This window comes from Oryctolagus cuniculus, chromosome 16 (genome assembly GCF_051225735.1).
Source record: "Oryctolagus cuniculus isolate XC-2025 breed Fujian yellow rabbit chromosome 16, ASM5122573v1, whole genome shotgun sequence".
Classification (NCBI taxonomy): Eukaryota; Metazoa; Chordata; class Mammalia; order Lagomorpha; family Leporidae; genus Oryctolagus; species Oryctolagus cuniculus.
In genome coordinates this window covers 16,310,621-16,331,990 of record NC_142882.1, presented here as the reverse complement: position 1 = coordinate 16,331,990, position 21,370 = coordinate 16,310,621, and the positions used below count along the sequence as shown (strand labels likewise).

The 21,370-nt window shown below is 50.1% G+C and overlaps 1 protein-coding gene across 1 annotated transcript in view; it reads left to right on the top strand.

The window, feature by feature from the left end:
- The window catches only part of MUC16 (mucin 16, cell surface associated), a 113,630-nt gene that overhangs the window by 31,481 nt on the left and 60,779 nt on the right, over positions 1-21,370 (top strand). Inside the window, exons 2-5 of the mRNA XM_089316342.1 lie at positions 9,035-9,148; positions 11,567-16,873; positions 18,351-18,475; positions 18,570-18,637. Coding sequence (XP_089172468.1) covers positions 9,035-9,148; positions 11,567-16,873; positions 18,351-18,475; positions 18,570-18,637 — 5,614 coding nt within the window. The remainder of the gene's footprint in view (positions 1-9,034; positions 9,149-11,566; positions 16,874-18,350; positions 18,476-18,569; positions 18,638-21,370) is intronic.

Genomic DNA, 21,370 nt, shown 5'->3' with positions numbered 1-21,370 from the left:
GACACATCAACTGGAACCACATGGGTGGGGACCCCTTCAACAGGGCCTCGGAGTCTTCCTCACTCAGACGTGACCATGCCTATGGGGAAGGGTCCTGGGAGTGATGTGGAAGCCAGCCCACCTTCCTTCCTGATCACAGGTAGGAGGGAGACCAGCAGCTCAACCACAGAGACCAGCCCTGACCTGCCTGAATTGTCCACTGGTGCCACCACGGAAGTGTCCAGGATGGAAGGCATCCCCTCCAGCCAGGCACACACTCACAGCCCAGATCAATCCACAGAGTCAACACATATCCACACTGGAAAGACGACCAGGTTTTCTGACTCCTTGGCAAAGACAGAACCTGCACAGATGACCATCACTGCCCAAACGGGTCATCCTATGGCCACAACACAGGGCACCCTCACTGGGGAAAAGTCATCTACAACATGGTGGGCAGGGGCCACATCCATGGAGACTCACCCCTCAGAAGAGACGGGTGTTCTGAGCATGGGTCCTGAGCATGTGTCCAGAGCAGGCATGGCCTCTGTGGACAAAACATCCTCTGTCTCTGCCATGCTGTCGTCGCCTGTCCTGACCCCAGCTTCTCCTGTTTCCTCCACATTCACAGACACCAGTGGCTCCTCCCCTATGACCGTTTCTCCATGGCTCACCTCCAGGTTGATGAAGACCACAGAAGCTATAAGCACAAGTCCAGAACCAGAATCCAGTCCATCTCCAAAACTGAGTAGTGCCCCAGTTAGTGTATCGGCCTCCTCTGAAGTCACCCCAGAGTTGGACAACATTCACCCTCCCTCTGACCCAGCAGTGACTGCAGTGGAGACCACCAGTCCTGCACAAGAATCGCCTTTCTCTGTACCTGGTGATACAGTGACTGCCCCTTCCTCTGGGGATACAAGCACTTCCCCAACAACCCCTGCATTCTCTGACACTACGAGGGTGCAGAGAGGAACAGCATCCTCTCTGACCACTGGACTCAGAGCCAGCAGCACCTCTGAGGGGACCAACTCAACAGCAGAGACCAGCACTGGCCTTTATGAAGGGGCCATTGGTGCTACCACTGAGCTGTTCTTGGCAGAAGCCATCTCTCCTGGCAAGACACCCATCTCACAGTCAGCTCAAACCCCACAATCACCAGACACCCCCACTGGAAAGACAGCTGGGTTCTCCAGCTCCCCTGTCACAACCGACTCCATGGACAAAGTCGTCTTCACCCCGTCAGACCACCATGAGGCTACCACACAGAGGACCCTCAGTGGGGACACATCAACCAGAACCACGGGGCCTCAGAGTCTTCCTCACTCAGACGTGACCACACCTATAGGGAAGGGTCCTGGGAGTGTGTCAAGGCCTGGCCCAGCCGCTGTGGATGAGACAGTTTCTGACTCTTCCCTGCTGGTTCCCCCTGCCATGAGCTCACTTCCTGCATCCTCCACAGTGGCAGAGGCCAGCACCTCGTTTTCTACTCCTGCTTCTTCACGGCTCACACCCGGCCTCAAGAAGACCACAGCTGACTTGAGCACCACACTGGACGTGGAAGCCAGCCCACCTTCCTTCATGACCACAGGTGGGAGGGAGACCAGCAGCTCAGCCACAGAGACTAGCCCTGATGTGTCTGAAGTGTCCACTGGTCCCACCACGGAAGTGTCCAGGACGGAAGACATCGCCTCCACCCAGGCACACACTCACAGCCCAGTTCTGTCCACAGAATCGCCAAACACTGTCCCAAGTGATGTCTCCAGGTTCTCTGTGTCCCCTGCCGTGACACAACTTGCCAAAATGACCATCTCCACCCAAACAGCTTCTTCTGGGACAACACAGGGGACCCTCACTGGGGAAAAATCAATCCCAACATGGCAGGCAGGGACCACATCCATGGAGTCTCACCACTCACAGGTGACCCGTCTTCTCAGCATAGGTCCTGAGCATGTGTCCAGGGCAGGCACGGCCTCTGTGGACGAGATATCCTCTGTCTCTGCTCTCCTGATTTTCCCTGACAACACCTCACCTTCCCCTGCTTCCTCCACATTACAAGAAAGCAGCTCCTCCTCTCCTCCAACCGTTTCTCCACAGCTCACCTCTGGTCTGACGAAGATCACAGAAGGTTTGAACTCAAGCCTGGAACCAGACAGCAGCTTGTCTCTAAATCTGAGTAGTACCTCAGTTGATACGTTGGCCTCCTCAGATGCAGCAGTCACCAAAGCAGAGCCCACTAGCCCCGGACAAGAACCCCCTTCCTCTGTCCCAGCTGACCCAGAGACATCCAAAGCCGCATCTCCAGAGGTGACCGCCTCCCCCTTGGGGGATACACGTATTCCCTCATCAACCCCTGACCTCTTTGACACTGCCAGGATACACCAAGGGCAAACGTCCTTGACCACGGCATTGAGAGCAACCAGCACCTCTGAGGCCAGCTCTACAGCAGAGACAAGCACTAGCCCTTTGGAAGGGGTCAGTGGTGCTAGCACTGAGGTGTCCTGGACAGAAACCCTCTCTTCTGGGAGGGCACACCTCCCACACCCAACTCCACCACCCCCAAGGTCAGCAGACATCACCACTGGAAAGATCTCCAGGTTCTCCAACTCCACTCTCATGACAGACTCTGCACACACGACTGCCTCCATCCAGTCAGGCCATGGTGAGGATGCATCACAGAGCAGGCTCACTGGGCAGACGTCGACCTCAAGGCCATGGGCAGAGAACCCCTCGACTGGGACTCATGGGCTTCCCCTCTTGGAAGTGACTGCCCTTGTGAGCAGGGGTTCTGAGACTATGTCAGATTCAAGTCCTCTCCCTGGGGAAGAAACCTCTGCTGTGTCTTCCCTTCCATCTTTTCCTGCTGTGACCTCTCCACTTCCTCTCTCTTCTACCTTATCATGGGGTAGCTTCTCCTCTCCTGTTACCGTTTCTCCACTGATCACATCTGACCCGGTGCAAACCACAAACCATCTGAGCACAAGCATTGAACCAGAAACCCTTCCACATTCTTCCTTGACTACTGGACTGAAGGAGACAGGCACCTCTGAGGCGATCAGCTCAAGTGTGCAGTTAAGCACTGGCATTTCTGGCTTGCTTATGGTAGCTACCACTGAGGACTCTGGGACAGAAGTCGTGTCCCCCAGCAAGACATCTACCCCACATCCTGCTCATTCTGTGAAGTCACTAGGTCTACCAACTGGAACAATCACCCGGCTGTCAACATCCCTTGCTGTGACAAAACCTGCAGACATGGCTAGAAGCACTCAGGCTCTGCCACCCATGGGTACGTCATATGGTACCCATGACTGGAACACATCCAGCAAAATGTCTTGGTCAAGGATACCCTCGATGGTGACCAGGAACTCTGCCCAATCTGAAGCTCACACTCTCATGAACAATGGTCCAGAGACAGCAGCAAGGATGAGCACTCCCTCTGTGGACAACACCAACCCTGCCTCTCCTCTGATGCCATCCCCTGCCACGTCCTCACCCTCCCCTGCTTCTTTTACATCATCAGAGGACAGCTCCTCCTCTTCGTTTCCTATCACTTCACTTCCCGCTTCTTCCCAGGTGAAAACCAAATATGTGTTGGGTACCAGCCCAGGTCCACATACCAGTTCAACTCCACATGTGAGGAGCACCTCAGGTGAGCTGCTGGCCACTGCTGAAGCTGCTGCAGGCACTGAAACAGCACCTCTTTCCACGAGGACATCCACAGCCACTGTGGGGACCACGGGTTCTGCACGTGAATCACCTTTTGCTGGCCAAGCTGACCCAGAGAAGCCCAAAGTCACATCTCCAGAGGTTTCCACCTCCACTATAGGAGGTAAAAGTGTTTCCACATCAACTTCTGCCTTCTCAGACACTCTGAGGATTCTTCCAGAGCCAAGTTCCTCCATGGCCACCGGACTGCAGGGGGTGGGAGCCTCTGAGGAAACCAGCTCCACTGCAGAGATGAGCGCTGGCCTTCTGGAAGTGTCCACTGGTGCTACGACACCGGGCCCCAGGACAGAAGTCAGCTCCTCTAGCAGAACACTCATCCACCCTTCTCAGTCTACACAAACACCTGATATGGCCCCTGGAAAGCTCTCTGGGTTCTCCAGCTCTCCCGTCATGACAGATTCTGTGGACATGACCATCGCCACCCTGTCAGGTCATCCTGGGAATATAGCCCAGACGACCCTTACCCAGGAAACCTCAGCCTCATGGGTGGGGGCCCCCTCAATTGTGACTCAGAGTCTGCCCCATTCAGAGGCAACCGCTCCTCTGAGCAGGAACCCCAAGAGTACGGCAAGGCCAAGCCCACCCTCAGTGGATGAAACAACCTCTGCCATGAGTTCACCTGTGTCTGCTTCCTCCTCACTAGCAGAGGAGAGTCCTTCTCCCTCTGTTACTTCACAGCTCACTTCTATGAAGGTGAAAACCACAGATGTGTCAGCAAGAAGCCCAGGACCACAAACCAGCTCAACTCCAATCACGAGGAGCACCTCCGGGGAGATACTGCCTTTTTATGAAGCCACTGCAGACACTGAAGCAGCAAATCCTTCCACGGGGAAAGTGGTGACCACCGTGGGGACCAGAGGTTCCACGCTGGCTGATTCAGTGGTGTCCAGAGTCACGTCTTCAAAGGTTTTCTCATCTACCTTGTGGGATACTCCAGGGCCCAGCCCTTCTCCTGAGATGACTTACTTGCTGACTTCAAGCCTGAGGGAGACCAGTACCTCCCAGGGGGTGAGCTCTGGCCCTTCTGAAGTGTCCACTCACGCCACTACTGAGATCTCCTCGTCAGAGGTCATCCCCTCGAGCAGAACATCCAACCCAGGCCCTGCTCATCCCACAGAGTCACCACATCACTCAGCTGGGAGGATCACCAGGCTTTCCACCCCCTTTCTCATGGCAGAATCTGCAGATGTGACCATCGCAACCCAAACTGGGCCACCCATGGGGACATCCTATGGCACTCGTCACTGGGACGCATCACACAGAACCACGGGGCTGGTGACCCACTCAACTGTGACTCGGGGATTTCCCCATGCTGAGGTTAAGGCTGACACGAGCAGCAGTCCTCAGACAAAGTCAGGAATGAGCAGTCTCCCTGTGGGAAACAGCATCTCTACCTCCTCCCCGACACCTCTTCCTGCCATGAGCTCAGCTTCTGCTGCCTCCCCTACATTATCTGAAAGTGGCCCCTCCCGTTCTCCTCTCATGATGTCACCGCTGTCTTCTGCACTGGAGGAAACCACAGATGCATTGGGCATAAGCCCTGCACCTAGCAGCAGTTCAGCTCCCAGCAGAAGCAGCACCTTAGGAGCCACTGCAGACACTAAGGCAGCACATCCTTCCCCAGGGACAGTGGTGACCACTGTGCAGGCCAGTTCTGTTGGGCAGGAATCCGTCTCCTCTTTTCCAGGCATCTCAATTGCATCCAAATTGACATCTGCGACGGTTACTAACTTCACCACTACAGACCCCTCCATTCCCACAATGCCTGGCTCCTCTGAGATTACCAGGGCCACCAGGCAACCAACTTCTCCCATGGCTTCTGGACTTCAGGAGTCAATCCTCTCTGAGGAGGTCGGCTCTGTCAGCTTGGAAGAGCCTTCTGGCACTACCGCTGGATTCTCCATGACAGATGTCACCTCCTCTGCTAGCACACCCGTCTCTGGCCCCCCTCACTCCAAGATGCCATCAGACACTTCCACTGGGAAGATCACAGAAATGGCCATCACCACCCACACAAGTCCTCCCAAGGCTGCAAGGCAGAGTGGGGCCACATCAACCATGGCCTCCCAGGCAGGGACCCACGTGCCTGTGTCTGAGGGGTTTCCACACTCAGAAGTGACCATGCTCCCAGGTGGCAGTCCTGAGAGAGTGTCACTGACGAGTGCTTCCTCTGGGAAGGAACCTAGCCCTGCACAGCCCCCAGCACCTTCTGCCATGACCTCAACTTCTCCTCTTTCCTTGGCGTCACCAGGGAGTCTCTCCACATCTCCTGGGTCTGTGGTTTCACTGCTCACCTCTGGCCTGATGAAGACCTCAGACGTTTGGAGCACAGGTCCAGAGACTGGAAGCAGCCCCTCTCCAAAACTGTACAGCATCTTGGCTGAAACACTTACCACCTCTGTAGTCATCACGGTTACAGAGGGAATTCGTCCTCCTCCAGGCACAGCAGTGACTAATGTGGGGACCACCTCGTTGGGACATGAACCACATTCCTCTTCCCCAACCCACTCGGAGTCATCCAAGGCCACAGATCCAATGGGCGCCAACTCCTCCATGGATAAGGCTACTTACTCATCATTGCCTCCGAACTTGGAGGCTACCAGTCTTGAGGCAGAATCATTTTCCCATTCGACTTCTGGATTAAAGGAAACCAGCACGTCCCCGTTGGCCACACCCTCAAATGTCCCCTCATCTCCTGTTTTCACTCACCTGGTGCAGAGTCCTAAGGCTGACATCACCTCTTCTGTGAAAACATTGATCCCACAGCAGCAGGCTGCATCCTCACAGTATACTGACACACCAGTGGAGAAAATGACCCACTCTTATGCCTCTGCATCTGTTATGCAATCCACTGGAGTCACCTCATCCCCAAGACCCAAGTTTACCATGCCTGTAGCAGAAAGTGCTCACCACATGAGCACTGATATGCTGCCTTCAGGGGCCATGACTTCATTTGCTGCATCTCGAGTTCCGAGAGCCAGCTCAGCCGCCTTTCCAGGCAGTGCATCCTTTAGGACTGGGGCAAGCCCTGGGGATGCTACTGCGTCCTCCTTTGCAGGGACTTCACTGTCACCAGCTTCAATACCATTCCCCTCGCCTACCTTCACTACTACCGACTCTTTGACCAGTCCCACTCCCCATGGGTTTGGTTCCTCTCCGGCCGCCTCACATATGGTAGATACCAGTCCTGGGACAGAAAGTAGTGCCACAGAAGGACCGTTGGCTGGAGTCAGTCATTTGGTAACTTGGAACCAGCCAACTGGGACATCTTTATCACCCATTTTGGATACCAGCATGACACTGAGTGTTGATTTTGGAACAATGACAAGGGCATTTCAGGTGCCTCCACTCTCAACACAGTTAACAAGTAAGGGCCCATAGCTCCTACATTCCTATCCTTTGAGGGCTCATAGGACATGACCCTTTCTTAAGAGGTAAAAAGGAGTTCATTAGGAGTTCAGTCTCACATTATAAATTCTTTTAGCAAGCACCTGCTGATCTGACTACAGTTCCAGGTACTGGATGAGGTGTAGGGGAAATAAAGATAAATTAGAAAGTAGGTGAGTAATTACAGAACCATGATATAGTAACCTAAGAGGACAATTAATGATTATGACAATAACAACAGCAAATACTTAGATGCTGCTTGTTTTGTGTCAAACATTGTCTTATTAAGTTATTCAATCCTCATGGTAGCACTATTTGAACTAAGGATCATCATAAGCTTATTTGGCAGAGAGGAAAATGAGGCACACAGAAATTAAGTGATTTGCTCAAGGCATAAAGCTAGTAACTGACAGAACTAGAGTAAGAATTCAGACTCTGTGGCAATAGGGATTTGTGCTGTTCACCATTAGCCTAAGCAGGAGTGGTCAGACAGGTAGCAGGGAAAGCAGAAGATTCTGACATCAGAGAGTCCATAGGAGGGGAGAGTTGTAGGAAGGAGAAGTGGTAATTCTTTTCAAATGCTACAGAGGAGCCAAGCTGAAATGAGGTAATCATTGCCTTGGTAATGTAGGGGTCCTCAGGAATTCTAGCAAATGGAGTCTGAGTGAGACGCAGGGGTTGGGACAACAGCTAAAATCAAGAGAAAGCCTCCTCCCCACCCTGCCGTGCCTTTGAGTTGAGCATTTTTCTGCAATGAGAACAGGGTCAAAAGCAAGAGATAAGTGAAAGAAGAAGGAGAATGAAAATTGAGGAAGCAAACTATCTAAGGATGTGGCAGGTACTAAGAGAGGTGGAGAAATCTCTGCTTCTTATCAGTACTTAAGGGAGTAAACCTCTTGGAGATTCCATTCCTCTGAATTTGGCCCCAAATTTAAATTTTGGACAAAAAAGAGCAAAGAGGGGCTCAGACTATTCCAGCACCTGATTCCCTGGACAGTATCTACAGGAGGTTCATGTGGTGCCTCTTCCTTAACAAACTTAAAGAATTTGCAAGAAGTAAACCATGTTGGTGGCTACTAATCCAAGTCTTAAAATGTGGCTTAGTGGTTGAGTTATGGTTTTGCAGTAACCAAGTGACAAGTGAGGCAGAAGTGTGTCTGGATGAATGGAAGGATGAAAGGAAGAACAGAGAGATGGATGAATGGAAAGAAGGATGGATGTGCAGAAAGAAGGCTGAAAGGGGCTGGTGCTGTGGTGCAGTGGGTTAAGTTGCAGCCTGCAGCACCAGCATCTCATAGGGGCACTGGTTCGAGTCCCAGCTGATCCACCTCTAATCAAGCTCCCTGCTAATGCACCCGAGAAAGCAGCAGAAGATGGCCCAAGTATTTGGGCCCCTGTATTCATGTGGAAGACCTGGAAAAGGCTTCTAGGTCCTGGCTTCAGATAGGTTCAGCTCCAGCCTTTGCAGCCATTTGGGGAGTGAACCAGCGGATTGAAGATTTCTCTCCCTCTCCCCCCACCCCTCTCTCTCTGTCTCTGTGCATGTGTGTGTGTGTGTGACCCTGCCTTTCAAATAAATAAATAAAACTTAAAAAAGAGAGAAGGGTGAAAAGGAAAGATTGAAGGAAAGAAAGATGGAAGGAAGGATGAGATTAAATCCATACTTAAGAAAAGGGAGATAACAGGGAGGAAGGGAGGAGAGGTGAAAGGAAGGAGAAACATTAGGAGGAGATAAAAGGAAGGGAAGATGGAAAAATAAGTGGTCTGATCCAGGGATAGGTGAAAGGAAGTATGGATCAGGGACAGTGTAGCCACTTATGGCTCAAGGCCAAGCAGGTGGACTTGAGAAGATGTTGTATGGTCAATGAAGTGAAATAATTTAGACAGTGCTCTCCTCTGGATAAGGTGAGTTACCCTGGTTTTTCTCCTCCACCCTCATCTGTAGGAACTGAAGGCATCGTGGAGCGCATCTCAAAGCAACACGGTGGAGCGGCACATGGAGGCGTCACAAGAGCAGTCAAAGGCCCCAGGGCATCCACATCACCTTCTCATCCTAAAGGTAGCTTTGATTTGGATTACTTCCCAGTAATCCTACTTGTAGCTGTATTTCCTTTTCCAGAGAGATAAAACACTGTCTTCTTAGAGAATTGTATGTTGCTGTCGTATGTTTCCCTGAGTGGTTTCTTCATTTAATGCCTACCAGGTGTAGGCTACCTTGTAGCATGCTGAGTGAGTTTACTCCAAGATCAGATATGTCAACTCTGCAAATCTGACTCACTTTAACTTAATTCTGAAGATGTTGATTAGTAATGAACTATGTCTCAGAGGTTATGATATAATCTGAGAGACAGATGAAACTGCTCTGTAATGAACCCATGAAGTGCTCATTTCAGGAGGAGAGACAGCAAAGGAACAAAACAATTGTGATAAAGCTTTTTTTTTTTTTTTTTGGACAGGCAGAGTTAGACAGTGAGAAAGAGAGAGAGAGAAAGGTCTTCCTTCCCTTGGTTCACCTCCCAAGTGGCCGCTACAGGCAGCACGTTGCCGCTGGTGTGCTGCGCCGACCTGAAGCCAGGAGCCAGGTGCTTCCTCCTGGTCTCCCATGCGGGTGCAGGGCTCAAGGACCTGGGCCATCCTCCACTGCATTCCCAGGTTATAGCAGAGAGCTGGATTGGAAGAGGAGCAACTGGGACAGAATCAAGCAGGACTAGAACCCGGGGTGCCAGTGCCACAGGCGGAGGATTAGCCTAGTGAGCCGTGGTGCCGGCCCGTGATAAAGCTTTAAAAGTGTGTAATGGGGCAGGCACCATGGCACTGCAGGTGAAGCCATGGCTTAGGAACATCTGCATCCCACTTGGGAGTGCCTAGGGTGGAGTCCCACCTCCTCTTCGAATCCAGCTCCCAGCTAATGCATCTGGGAGGCAGCAGATGATGGCCCAAGTGCTTGGGTCCCTGACACTCACATGGGTGACACCAATGGCATTCCTGGCTTCTAATGTTTTCCTGGCCTGATCCTGGCTGTTGTAGGCACTTGTTGAGTAAACCAGTAGATGGAGGATCTCTCTGTCACTCTGCCTTTCCAATAAATAATAAGTACAAGTTTTAAGAAAGCATGCAATGAAGACATATTGGAACTACAGAGGGAAGGCTTCATTGGGGAGGTGGTCCTTGAATTGGTTTTTAAAAGATGAATGGGAGTTTAGCAAGAAGACAAAAGTAGGAGATGATGACGTTCCAGATAGAGGGCAGAGCAGCATGTGCAGGCACAGAGATATCTGGGAGGTGTAAGTAATTCACCGTGGCCAAAGTATGAAGTATAAAAGTGGGCAGAAAACAGCATTCAGGAGACCTTGGTAATGCATGGATGGCCTTTAATAAAAGGACAAAAGTTTGTGGTCAAACAGTTTAGCAAGTTATTGCCCCTTCTTAGAGCCAGCATAGTAGAGGCCCTGAGCCATCCTACTGCAAAGGAATTAGTTTAGCTCTGCTCAACCCAGGGCCTAACGCAGTTATCTGACAGCATAACTTTTTCTCTGAAGCAATTCATGGTACTATTGTTCTGGATGGAAGTCTAATAAGTGCAGGTATGTGCAGCAAAGGGTTCTCCTTATCACTAATAAGGCAAGTCTCTCCTATCCACTGGGTTGCTTTCCAAGTTGTTCTGAGACCAGACTAATTTACGAGCTCATTTTGGAGGCTTCTGCAAGATACAAGTTTTGGATAGAAACACCTCTGGTCAAGTTATCAGTCTTTTTTTTTCCTCAAAAAATATTTAGGGGAGAGGGAAAAGGGGAAAGAGGGAGAGAAAGGAATCTTCCATTCTCTGATTCACTCCCTCAGTGTCCAATAAAGGATGGGCCAGACCAAAGTCAGGAACTGAGAACTCAATCCAGGTCTCCCACGTAGGTGGCAGGAACCCAACTACTTGAGCCATCACTTACTACCTCCCAGGTGTGCATCAGCAGGAAGCTAGAATAGAGTCGGACTCAAACCCAGGCACTTCAATATGGGATCCAGGCATTGTTAGTGGGGGCTTAACTGCTGCACCAAATGCTCACCCCTCCTTGAACTTCCTGATGTTCTTTTGCATGGAGCAGGGAGGGAGGAATGCTGACATGGGTTTGTGAAGTGGATTTGGCTGGGAGTTGAAGAAGGGCAGGATTGAAGGAATCCGAAGAGGGATAGGCATGCTGGGGCAAGAGAGGAGCTTGAACAAAGACTCAAAGGCTTGCGAGAAAAGACAACAGGTGGGAGCAGGAATGGACTAGAGGAGTCCTCGTCCACGGTGAGATGGGTAAGGCAGGGGGACATCAGTCACAGTCCCTGTTCCTATTTCAGAAGCTTCGTAGGCACGTTCCCAGCAATGGTATCAGAGACATTTCTCTGCCTTTCCTCTGGTGGAGAAGAAATAGTGGTTGCCAGTCCATTCCGTGTAATTGTTTTGTCTATGTTTTTCTGTCCATCCCCCAATTCACAGGACTACCCACAGAAGGGATGGAAGGAGCAGGCACTCTGACCACAACAGTCTCTACTCCTGCCTCGGGAACAATGACGGCCCCAACGGCATCCGAGAAGACGTCCAGCGCAAGCACAGCAGGAATGGTTGTTACGATGTCAGCAGTGTCCTCCGACGTCCCACTGATGACAGCCTCACTTGCCACCAGGCATGGGGCAGAGACCAGCACAGCCATGCCCGGGACAACCTCGTCTGTTTTCAGTAGTGCACCAGAGACCACTGTCTCTTCAGTCCCTGGTCTGGGGGCAGAGACCAGTCCAGCTGTTACATTTCTGACTGTTTCACATGGTGAGCCAGCTGCAACAGCCTCACGGGTCAGCCATCCTGCAGATACCATCTCAAATTTTTCCAAGACAACTCTGAGTGTCTCCTATAATGAATCAGATACCACACCCTCAACAAGCATCGATCCTGGCGCAGAGGTCAGTTCAGCTGTTCTAACCCCCTCAGCCTCTGCTGAGGTACCAGATGTGGTGACCTCACTGCCTACCAGTCCTGGGACAGACACAAGTATGGTTATGCCAATTACTGATTCCCCAGATGGACCAGAGACCACAGCCTCATGGGCCACTCACCCTGGAGTGCTGACCAGTCATTCCATTCCAGCTCCAGCTATCTCTCCCAGTATGCCAGGGTTGCTGACCTCACTGGATACTAGTACTGTGGCAAGGGCCACCTCAGCTTTTCCAACCCTGACTGTTTCCCCTGGTGAGCCAGATTCAACAGCCTCCTGGGCCACCCTTCCTACAGGGACCAGGCCACCTGTGTCTGGAACAACTCCCAAGTTTTCTCAGAGTAAATCACACACCACACCCTCCATGGCCACCAGTCCCAGGACAGCAGCGAGTTCAGCACTTCCAAAAACAACTCTCTTGCCTGGTATGCCAGAAAATCTGACATCACTGGTCCCTCATTCCAGGACAAGCATCAGCACAACTTTTGTGACAATGACTGAATCCCAACATGGTCCAGAGATGACAACTTCGTGGGTCACTCATCCTGTAGAGTCCAGGCCAACAACACCCAGGACAAGCCCAGGTTTTTACAACATTGAGGCCACACCATCAATGGCCACCAGTCTTGGGGCAGAAGCCAGGTCAAATGTTCCAACTACAACTGTCTCACCTGGTGGACCAAGGGAGGTCAGCTCACAGACCACTAGTTCTGGGACAGACACCAGGACAACATCAGTACCACTGACCCTTTCTCCTTCTGAAGCTGTACCCACAGCCTCATCAGTCACCCATCCTGGAGCACAGGTCAGTTTAGCTGCTCCAGTTCCAACTGTTTTACCTGGTTTATCAGGGATGGTGACCTCACTGGCCACTAGCCCTGAGAGAGAGACAGGTAAAACCATTCCAACTCTGACTGCTTCCCCCAATCAACTGTATACCACAGCCTCCTGGGTCAGCCATTATGGGACAGAAGCCAGTTCAGCTGTGACAACTATAACTGTGTCACCTGGCACACCAGATATGGCAACCTCACTGGTCACAAGTACTGGGATGGATACAAGCACAACTCAAGCAACCCTGACTCTTTCTCCTTCTGAACCACAGACCACAAACTCATTGGTTACCCACACTGGGGCACAGACAAGTACAGTCACTCCATCAGGGATGGTGACCTCATCGGTTACTAGTTCCAAGACAAAGACTGGTTCTATTTTTCCAACTCTGGCTGTCTCTGTGGATCGACTGGAAACCACAGCCTCCTGGGTCACCCATCCTGAAACAGATGTCAGTTCATCTATTCCCACTTCGACTTTTTCCCCTGGTAGCCTAGATACAAAATCCTCATTGGTCACTCAGCCTATAGAGGTCGGTGCAGCAGCACCCAGAACAATCCCCAGTTTTTCCTATAGTGGGTCAGATACCACATCTTCGATGGTCACCAATCCTAGGACAGAAGCCAGTTCAGCTGTCTCAACTTCTATTTCTACTGGAGTACCAGGAGTGGTGAACTCATTGGTAACTAGCTCCAGGAAAGTGACTGGTACAAGAATTCCAACTCTGACGCTTTCTCCTGGTGAAGCAGAAACATCAGCCTCATGGGTCACCCATCCTGGTGTACAGACCAGTTCAGACATTCCAACTTTGACTGTCTCCCCTTCACTGGCCACTAGTTCTGGAGTGCAACACAGTGCATTTCCAACTCTGATGATGTCCCCAGGTCAGCAAGAGACCACAGCCTCATGGGGCACCTATCCTGGGTCAGAAGCCAGTTCAGCTGCTTCGACAGTCTCTCCTAGTGTATCAGGGTTAGTGACTTCACAGGTCACTAGTTCTGGAGTGCAACACAGTGCATTTCCAACTCTGACGATGTCCCCAGGTCAACAAGAGACCACAGCCTCATGGGGCACCCATCCTGGGTCAGAAGCCAGTTCAGCGGCTTCAACTTTGACTGTCTCTCCTAGTGTATCAGGGTTAGTGACTTCACAGGTCACTAGTTCTGGAATACAACACAGTGCATTTCCAACTCTGATGATGTCCCCAGGTCAACAAGAGACCACAGCCTCATGGGGCACCCATCCTGGGTCAGAAGCCAGTTCAGCGGCTTCAACTTTGACTGTTTCCCCTAGTGTACCAGGGTTAGTGACTTCACAGGTCACTAGTTCTGGAGTACAACACAGTGCATTTCCAACTCTGATGATGTCCCCAGGTCAGCAAGAGACCACAGCCTCATGGGGCACCCATCCTGGGTCAGAAGCCAGTTCAGCGGCTTCAACTTTGACAGTCTCTCCTAGTGTACCAGGGTTAGTGACTTCACAGGTCACAAGTTCTGGAGTACAACACAGTGCATTTCCAACTCTGATGATGTCCCCAGGTCAACAAGAGACCACAGCCTCATGGGGCACCCATCCTGGGTCAGAAGCCAGTTCAGCTGCTTCAACTTTGACTGTCTCTCCTAGTGTATCAGGGTTAGTGACTTCACAGGTCACTAGTTCTGGAATACAACACAGTGCATTTCCAACTCTGATGATGTCCCCAGGTCAACAAGAGACCACAGCCTCATGGGGCACCCATCCTGGGTCAGAAGCCAGTTCAGCTGCTTCAACTTTGACTGTTTCCCCTAGTGTACCAGGGTTAGTGACTTCACAGGTCACTAGTTCTGGAGTACAACACAGTGCATTTCCAACTCTGATGATGTCCCCAGGTCAGCAAGAGACCACAGCCTCATGGGGCACCCATCCTGGGTCAGAAGCCAGTTCAGCGGCTTCAACTTTGACTGTTTCCCCTAGTGTACCAGGGTTAGTGACTTCACAGGTCACTAGTTCTGGAGTGCAACACAGTGCATTTCCAACTCTGACGATGTCCCCAGGTCAACAAGAGACCACAGCCTCATGGGGCACCCATCCTGGGTCAGAAGCCAGTTCAGCTGCTTCAACTTTGACTGTCTCTCCTAGTGTATCAGGGTTAGTGACTTCACAGGTCACTAGTTCTGGAATACAACACAGTGCATTTCCAACTCTGATGATGTCCCCAGGTCAACAAGAGACCACAGCCTCATGGGGCACCCATCCTGGGTCAGAAGCCAGTTCAGCGGCTTCAACTTTGACTGCTTCTTCTAGTGTATCAGGGTTAGTGACTTCACAGGCCACTAGTTCTGGAGTACAACACAGTGCATTTCCAACTCTGATGATGTCCCCAGGTCCTCAAGAGACCACAGCCTCATGGGGCACCCATCCTGGGTCAGAAGCCAGTTCAGCGGCTTCAACTTTGACTGTTTCCCCTAGTGTACCAGGGTTAGTGACTTCACAGGTCACAAGTTCTGGAGTACAACACAGTGCATTTCCAACTCTGATGATGTCCCCAGGTCAGCAAGAGACCACAGCCTCATGGGGCACCCATCCTGGGTCAGAAGCCAGTTCAGCTGCTTCAACTTTGACTGTTTCCCCTAGTGTACCAGGGTTAGTGACTTCACAGGTCACAAGTTCTGGAGTACAACACAGTGCATTTCCAACTCTGATGATGTCCCCAGGTCAGCAAGAGACCACAGCCTCATGGGTCACCCATCCTGGGTCAGAAGCCAGTTCAGCTGCTTCAACTGTCTCTCCAAGTGACCAGGATACAACAGTATTATCAGTAACCCATCCTGCAGAGACCAGCCCAAATGTCCCCAAGACAATCTCAAGCTTTTCTCATGGTGAATCATATGGCATACCTTCAATGGCCACCAGTTCTAGAGCAGAAGCTGGTTCAACCATTCCCATATCAACTATCTCACCTGATGTACCAGATATGCTGATGTCACCGGTCACTAGTTCTGGGATGGACACCAGCACAACTTCTCCAGCATGGACTGTGTCCCCACATGAGTCAAAGGTAACAGCCTCATGGATCCCTCATCCTACAGAGACCAGTACCTTGAGTTTTCCTCACAGTGAATCAGACACCACAGACTCTGTGGGCACCAGTCCTGGTGTGGAAGCCAGTTCACCCATTTCAATTCGAACAGTTTCACCTGGTGTACCAGGAACAGGAACTGCTAGTTCTGGGAAAGATGGCAATATGACTGCTGTAACTCTGACTCTTTCTCCTGCTGAGAAAGAGAGTACAACCGCACTAGTCACCCATCTGGAATCACAGACCAGTTCTGTTCCAGTTCTTACTGCTTCCTCTGGTGAGCCAGAGACAACTGCCTCATGGATCACTCATCCTGCACAGACTCGTGCTTCTGTTTCCAGAGTAATCCCAACTTTTTCCCATGGTGAATCAGACATGACACCTCTATCGGCCACCAGTCGTGGGGCGGAAGCCAGTTCAGTTGTGTCAACAGGGACCATCTCACTAGGGGGACAAGATGTGCTGACCTCCCAGGTTATTGGTTCTGGAGCAGTGATGAGTACAATTCTTCCGACTGTGACTTACTTTCCTGGTGAACCAGAGGCCACAGCCTCATTGGTTACCCACCCACGTTCTGAGTCAAGCACCAAATCTTCAGCCTCAACTGTTTTTCCTCATTTATTGGAGACCACAGCCTCACCCTCCACCAGAACTGGGATGGGAGTTAGTACGGCTCTTCCAACTCAGACTGCATCCTTTGGTGGGCCGAAGACAACATCTCTCTTCAGCCAGCCTGTGACGGAGACCAGCAGAGTTGGTCTAGGTTCGAATCTTTCAACTGCTGTTCCCATGGAAACAGCCTCATTAGCCACTCATCCCAGGACAGAGACCAGCACAACAATCCCAGCTTCAGCTGTTTCCCATGGTGTGTCACACACCTCAGGCTTATGGGTTACCAGCCCTTCAACAGAGGCCAGCACAGGTAGTCCTATTCCAACTCTCTTTACTGGTGTCCCTGGGGTTGCCAATACTCCTACAATGACTGGTGAGCTCAGTACTGTAATTGTAACAGAAACCTTACCATTTATGGCTTCAGTTGGACTCCCAGATAGTTCCAGGATGGTCACAGGTACAGAGACCCCAATGTCACCCACAACCAGTCACAGCAAAGGAGCAAGTCCAACCACTGTCCTGAAAACTGCAGCTGTTGATATCATGAATTTGCCTTGCCACAGGTTTCAGCCCCACCATGGCTGAGACCGCAGCCCCCTTCAGTACCTTGGTTGGAAACCTCTTTGCCCCTGTGACCATGTCTGGGATGTCCACCTGGGCCTGTGAGAGTATGGCAGGAATGAGTAAAAATAAGTAACCTTATTGTAGCAAAATATATAATATATAATTTGCCTTCTTAACTATTGGAGGTATACAACCCAGTGGCATTAGTTACACTCACAGTGCAACCATCTCTACTATCTGTTCCCAAAATGTGACAATTCCCATGAAACCCATTCTTAACGAAACCCATTAAGCAATAATTTCTTGTCCCCCATTCCTCCCAGCCACTGTTAACCACTAATCTATCAATGCTCTATGAATTTTCATGATGTAGATGTTTCACATAAGTGAAATCATCCCCTATGTGTCTGGTGAATCTCATTTAGCATAATGGCCTCAAAGTCCATCCATGTTGGAGTATTAGGAATCCATTCCTTTTTGTGGATGAATTCTATTTTGTTGTCTGGATAGAATACATTTTGTCCATCCATTCACGTATTGATGGATATTGAGAATATTTTGATTATCATGAATAATGCTACAATGAACATCAGCGTGTCAGTATCTGTTGGAGTCCCGTTTCCAACCCTTTTGGGTATACACTTAGGAAAGAAATTTCTGGATCATAGGGTGTGTTAATTTGCTAGGGCTGCCATAACAAGATATGCCACAAGCTTGGTGGCTTAACCAACAGAAATTAACTGTCTCAAAGAGAGATCCTGGGAAAATACAGAGAAGAAGCACCTTGGAGTCACCCCATTCAAGGCGTGAGGGAGCTGAGGTATTCATCCACCAATCCCATAAGCCACTGCTGCAGGGATGCTCCCTGGGTGTGTTAGTTCCCCGAAGATAAAGAGGGGCAGGTGCTGGTGTGTGCTGAGCTAGTAAAAGCCATGGAGAGAGAAGGGATGTATCCTCAACCTGGTATGCCCAGAATCAACTCATTTCTGAAGTCCAAAGTCTGCATCTGCTGGACACACATGGTCCCCAGCAAAACAGGATAGGTGCTCACTCAGTACACAGGAAGGTGTTGGGTAGTGACTACTCCATGCAGCATTTCAGGTAGGACACATAGGCTGGGTCCCAGCTGGGCACTGAAATAAAATTGTGTCCTCAGAGCCTTTCCTCTCATCCCCCAGTCCAGGACCTGACTCAGCATAGGTCTCCTTTTACCTCCACTGCAGCTGGGGTTCCTGCCTTGATACCTTTCACTGTCAACGTCACCATCACTAACCTGCACTACATGGAGGACATGGGCCACCCAGGCTCTGGAATATTCAATGCCACTGAGAGGACCCTGCAGCAACTGGTAAGAGCACCCAAGCAAAGCATGCCTCGCCTCCACCCTGCCAGACCCTGCTGCTTTGACCCTTCCTGTTCACCTGCCTCTTATTCCTTCCCAGCTGGAGGTCTTGTTTGAGAACAGCAGTGTTGGTTCCCTTTATGCTGGTTGCAGGCTGACCTGGCTCAGGTAAGATGCCCTCCATGGCACCTATAGCAACCACAATTCTGTTCTTTCTTGGGCTCTAACACCCCAGGCAGCCTTATCTACTTGGGCCTTCGCCAAGAGGCAGCATAGCCTACTGGACCCAAAGTGCCTGGGTTTGAACCCCTGCTCTTCCACTTGCTATCTGTGTGACCTTGGGCAAGACACATAGCCTCCCTGTTGCTCTATCACACTGCCTATAAGATGATGCTAATAACGTTCCTCACTCCTGAAGTTGTGTCATTCCGCACAGTATGTGGCCTGTTGTGAGCCCCCAGTTAACTAGCTCTCATAGTAGTAGCTGGTGCAACATCCTTGCCAATGATATTCCCAGAATTCCTGACATCCTTCCTGCCCTGACCCATCTCCACCACACTGGGGACAAATGCTGGACATGGCAGATCTGAAGTTTGTTCTCTGAAAAGTGACAGACGCCTTCCCAAGGGGAGCCTGACAGAGCCAAAGGGAAAAGCTAACCACAATGTTGAGCATCGACAGGGAATTTTGCAAGTTATAAGATGCTCAAAAGGACCTAAACTCTCTGTACAAATGGTCCATCTTCTCATCTCTCTGCCTATATCCCCTTGGTGCCCTCTGAGACACTGAGCTCAGCACCTCTTCCTTACACCTTTCATGACCCTGTGGCTTCTCTGTAGAGTCCTCCACCCAGACTCCACCCAGATAATGATGGTCCCCCTGCCAGGGGGGTGGGTCTTCTATCACTCCACAAAGGAGAGATTTCTTGCCTACTTCTGTAGATCACAGCTGTCTGCAGTTGAGCTCCACCCATTGCACCTGCCCCAATCAATAGTAATATTGCTCTTATCTCTTGACACCCAATAATCCAAGTGGCCTGCGTGTCTTCATCTACTTACTCCCACAACCACACTGTGGCGAGCCCATCTTGTAGATGACAAGACTGCGACTCAGAATGAGCACACTTCTTGCTGGAGGGCAGCCATGATTTCAGCCAAAGTGTTCTGGGTTCTAGAGCCCCAGCGTGTAGCCAGGAAACCGTTGTGTCAACAAACTTCCCAATGGTTTGATTGCGCCATCACGGACAGGTTCATAATCCGTTTATACTGAAGTTGTCTGACTTGCTGTTTTGGTGCAGGAGGCAGACATTGCGAAATGGCCATCGCAGCCCAGCTCGTCAGCAGGTTGATTACCCTTAGGAAGTTACCGCTTGGGTTTGGGTGTGCACTGAGAGTGTTTAAGATCTATCCTCAGCAAATCTCAAGGATACAAGGAAGCAGCAGGGTTAACTATTGTCATCCTGCTGTCTATTGACTGCAGAATGTATTCTGTATCTTATAATGGAAACTTTGTACACCCACTTTAAAAATGTTTACTTATTTATTTAAAAGGCAGAGAGATAGAGAATGAAGGTAGGGAGGGAGGAAGGGAGGGAGGAAGACAGAGAGCAAAAGAGAGTGAGAAGCAGATTCATCCCCACTGGTTCACTCCCCAAATGCTGGCAATAGTCAGGACTGACAAGGCTGAAGCCAGGAGCCAGGAACTCCATCCTGGTTTCCCATATGAGTGATACTTGGGCCATCTTCTGCTACTTTCCCAAGCATATTAGCAGGGAGCTGGACCAGAAGCAGAGCAGCTGAGACTTGAACTGGTACTCCATTATGGGATGCTGACATCACACTGCAAGCAGTGGCTTAACCCTCTGTACTACAGCCCCAGCCCCAGCTATGTAGCCACTGAGCACACCATCCCTCTTCTACCTCCTAACAGCCTTTTACATTCTTTTTAAAAACTATTTATTTATTTATATTTATTTGAAAGGCAGAGAGATTTAGACATAGAGAACCTTTTACATTCTTAAACACTCAGAATTTCAAAGAGTACCAGCGTTTACTGTACTCAAACTTCTACCTGGGAAATTCTAGATTTATTCTTAGTTAATGAAAAATAAGCCTGCTATATGTAAATATTATAATAAGATGGTTGTTTTATATTATTTTTATACTTATTATTTAAAATATATATAAATTTGTATTAATTTTGACAAAACACTTTATAAACATACTTACTATGTAACACATAAATACATCATTATAAACACAGATAGTTTAGGAGCAATGGCCATATTCTTCTCCCCATCCCCACCCTAGATATAAGGAGTAAGTAGAAAAGAGGCACTGGGTCATTTTTACAAACCTTGTTCATGTCTGGCTTAGCAGAAGAGCTGGGTATCTGTTTCTGCCTTCCACCTGTTAGAAATTTTCACTTTGTGCGGCCACTGGAAAAAATTCCACTATATACTCCTGAGAGAATGAGAGTGAAAATAATGTCTCAATATTATTATAAAATACATTTCACCTGATAGATTCCTGTGAGAATTTTGGGGACCTTAAGGGTTTGAGCCCCAGCTCTGTTTCCAATTCTAGCTCCCTGCTAATGTACACCCTGGGAGGCAGCAGGTGAAGGCTCAAGTACTTGGGCCCCCGCCACCCACGTGGGAGACCTGGATGGAGCTCCTGCCTCCTGACTTGGCCTGGCCTAGCTCTGGCTGGTTGCAGGAATTTGGAGAGTGAACCAGTAGATCAGTAGATGGGAGATCTCTGTCTCTCTCTCTGCTTTCAAATAAATTAATAAAAATTTGTTTATATAAAAGAGAAAATGGGAGACATAAGAAAGTAAACTAAGGAGGAGCCCTGGAGAACACTCCATCCAATGTGTGTGGCTGGGCAGAGGAGGCCAGAC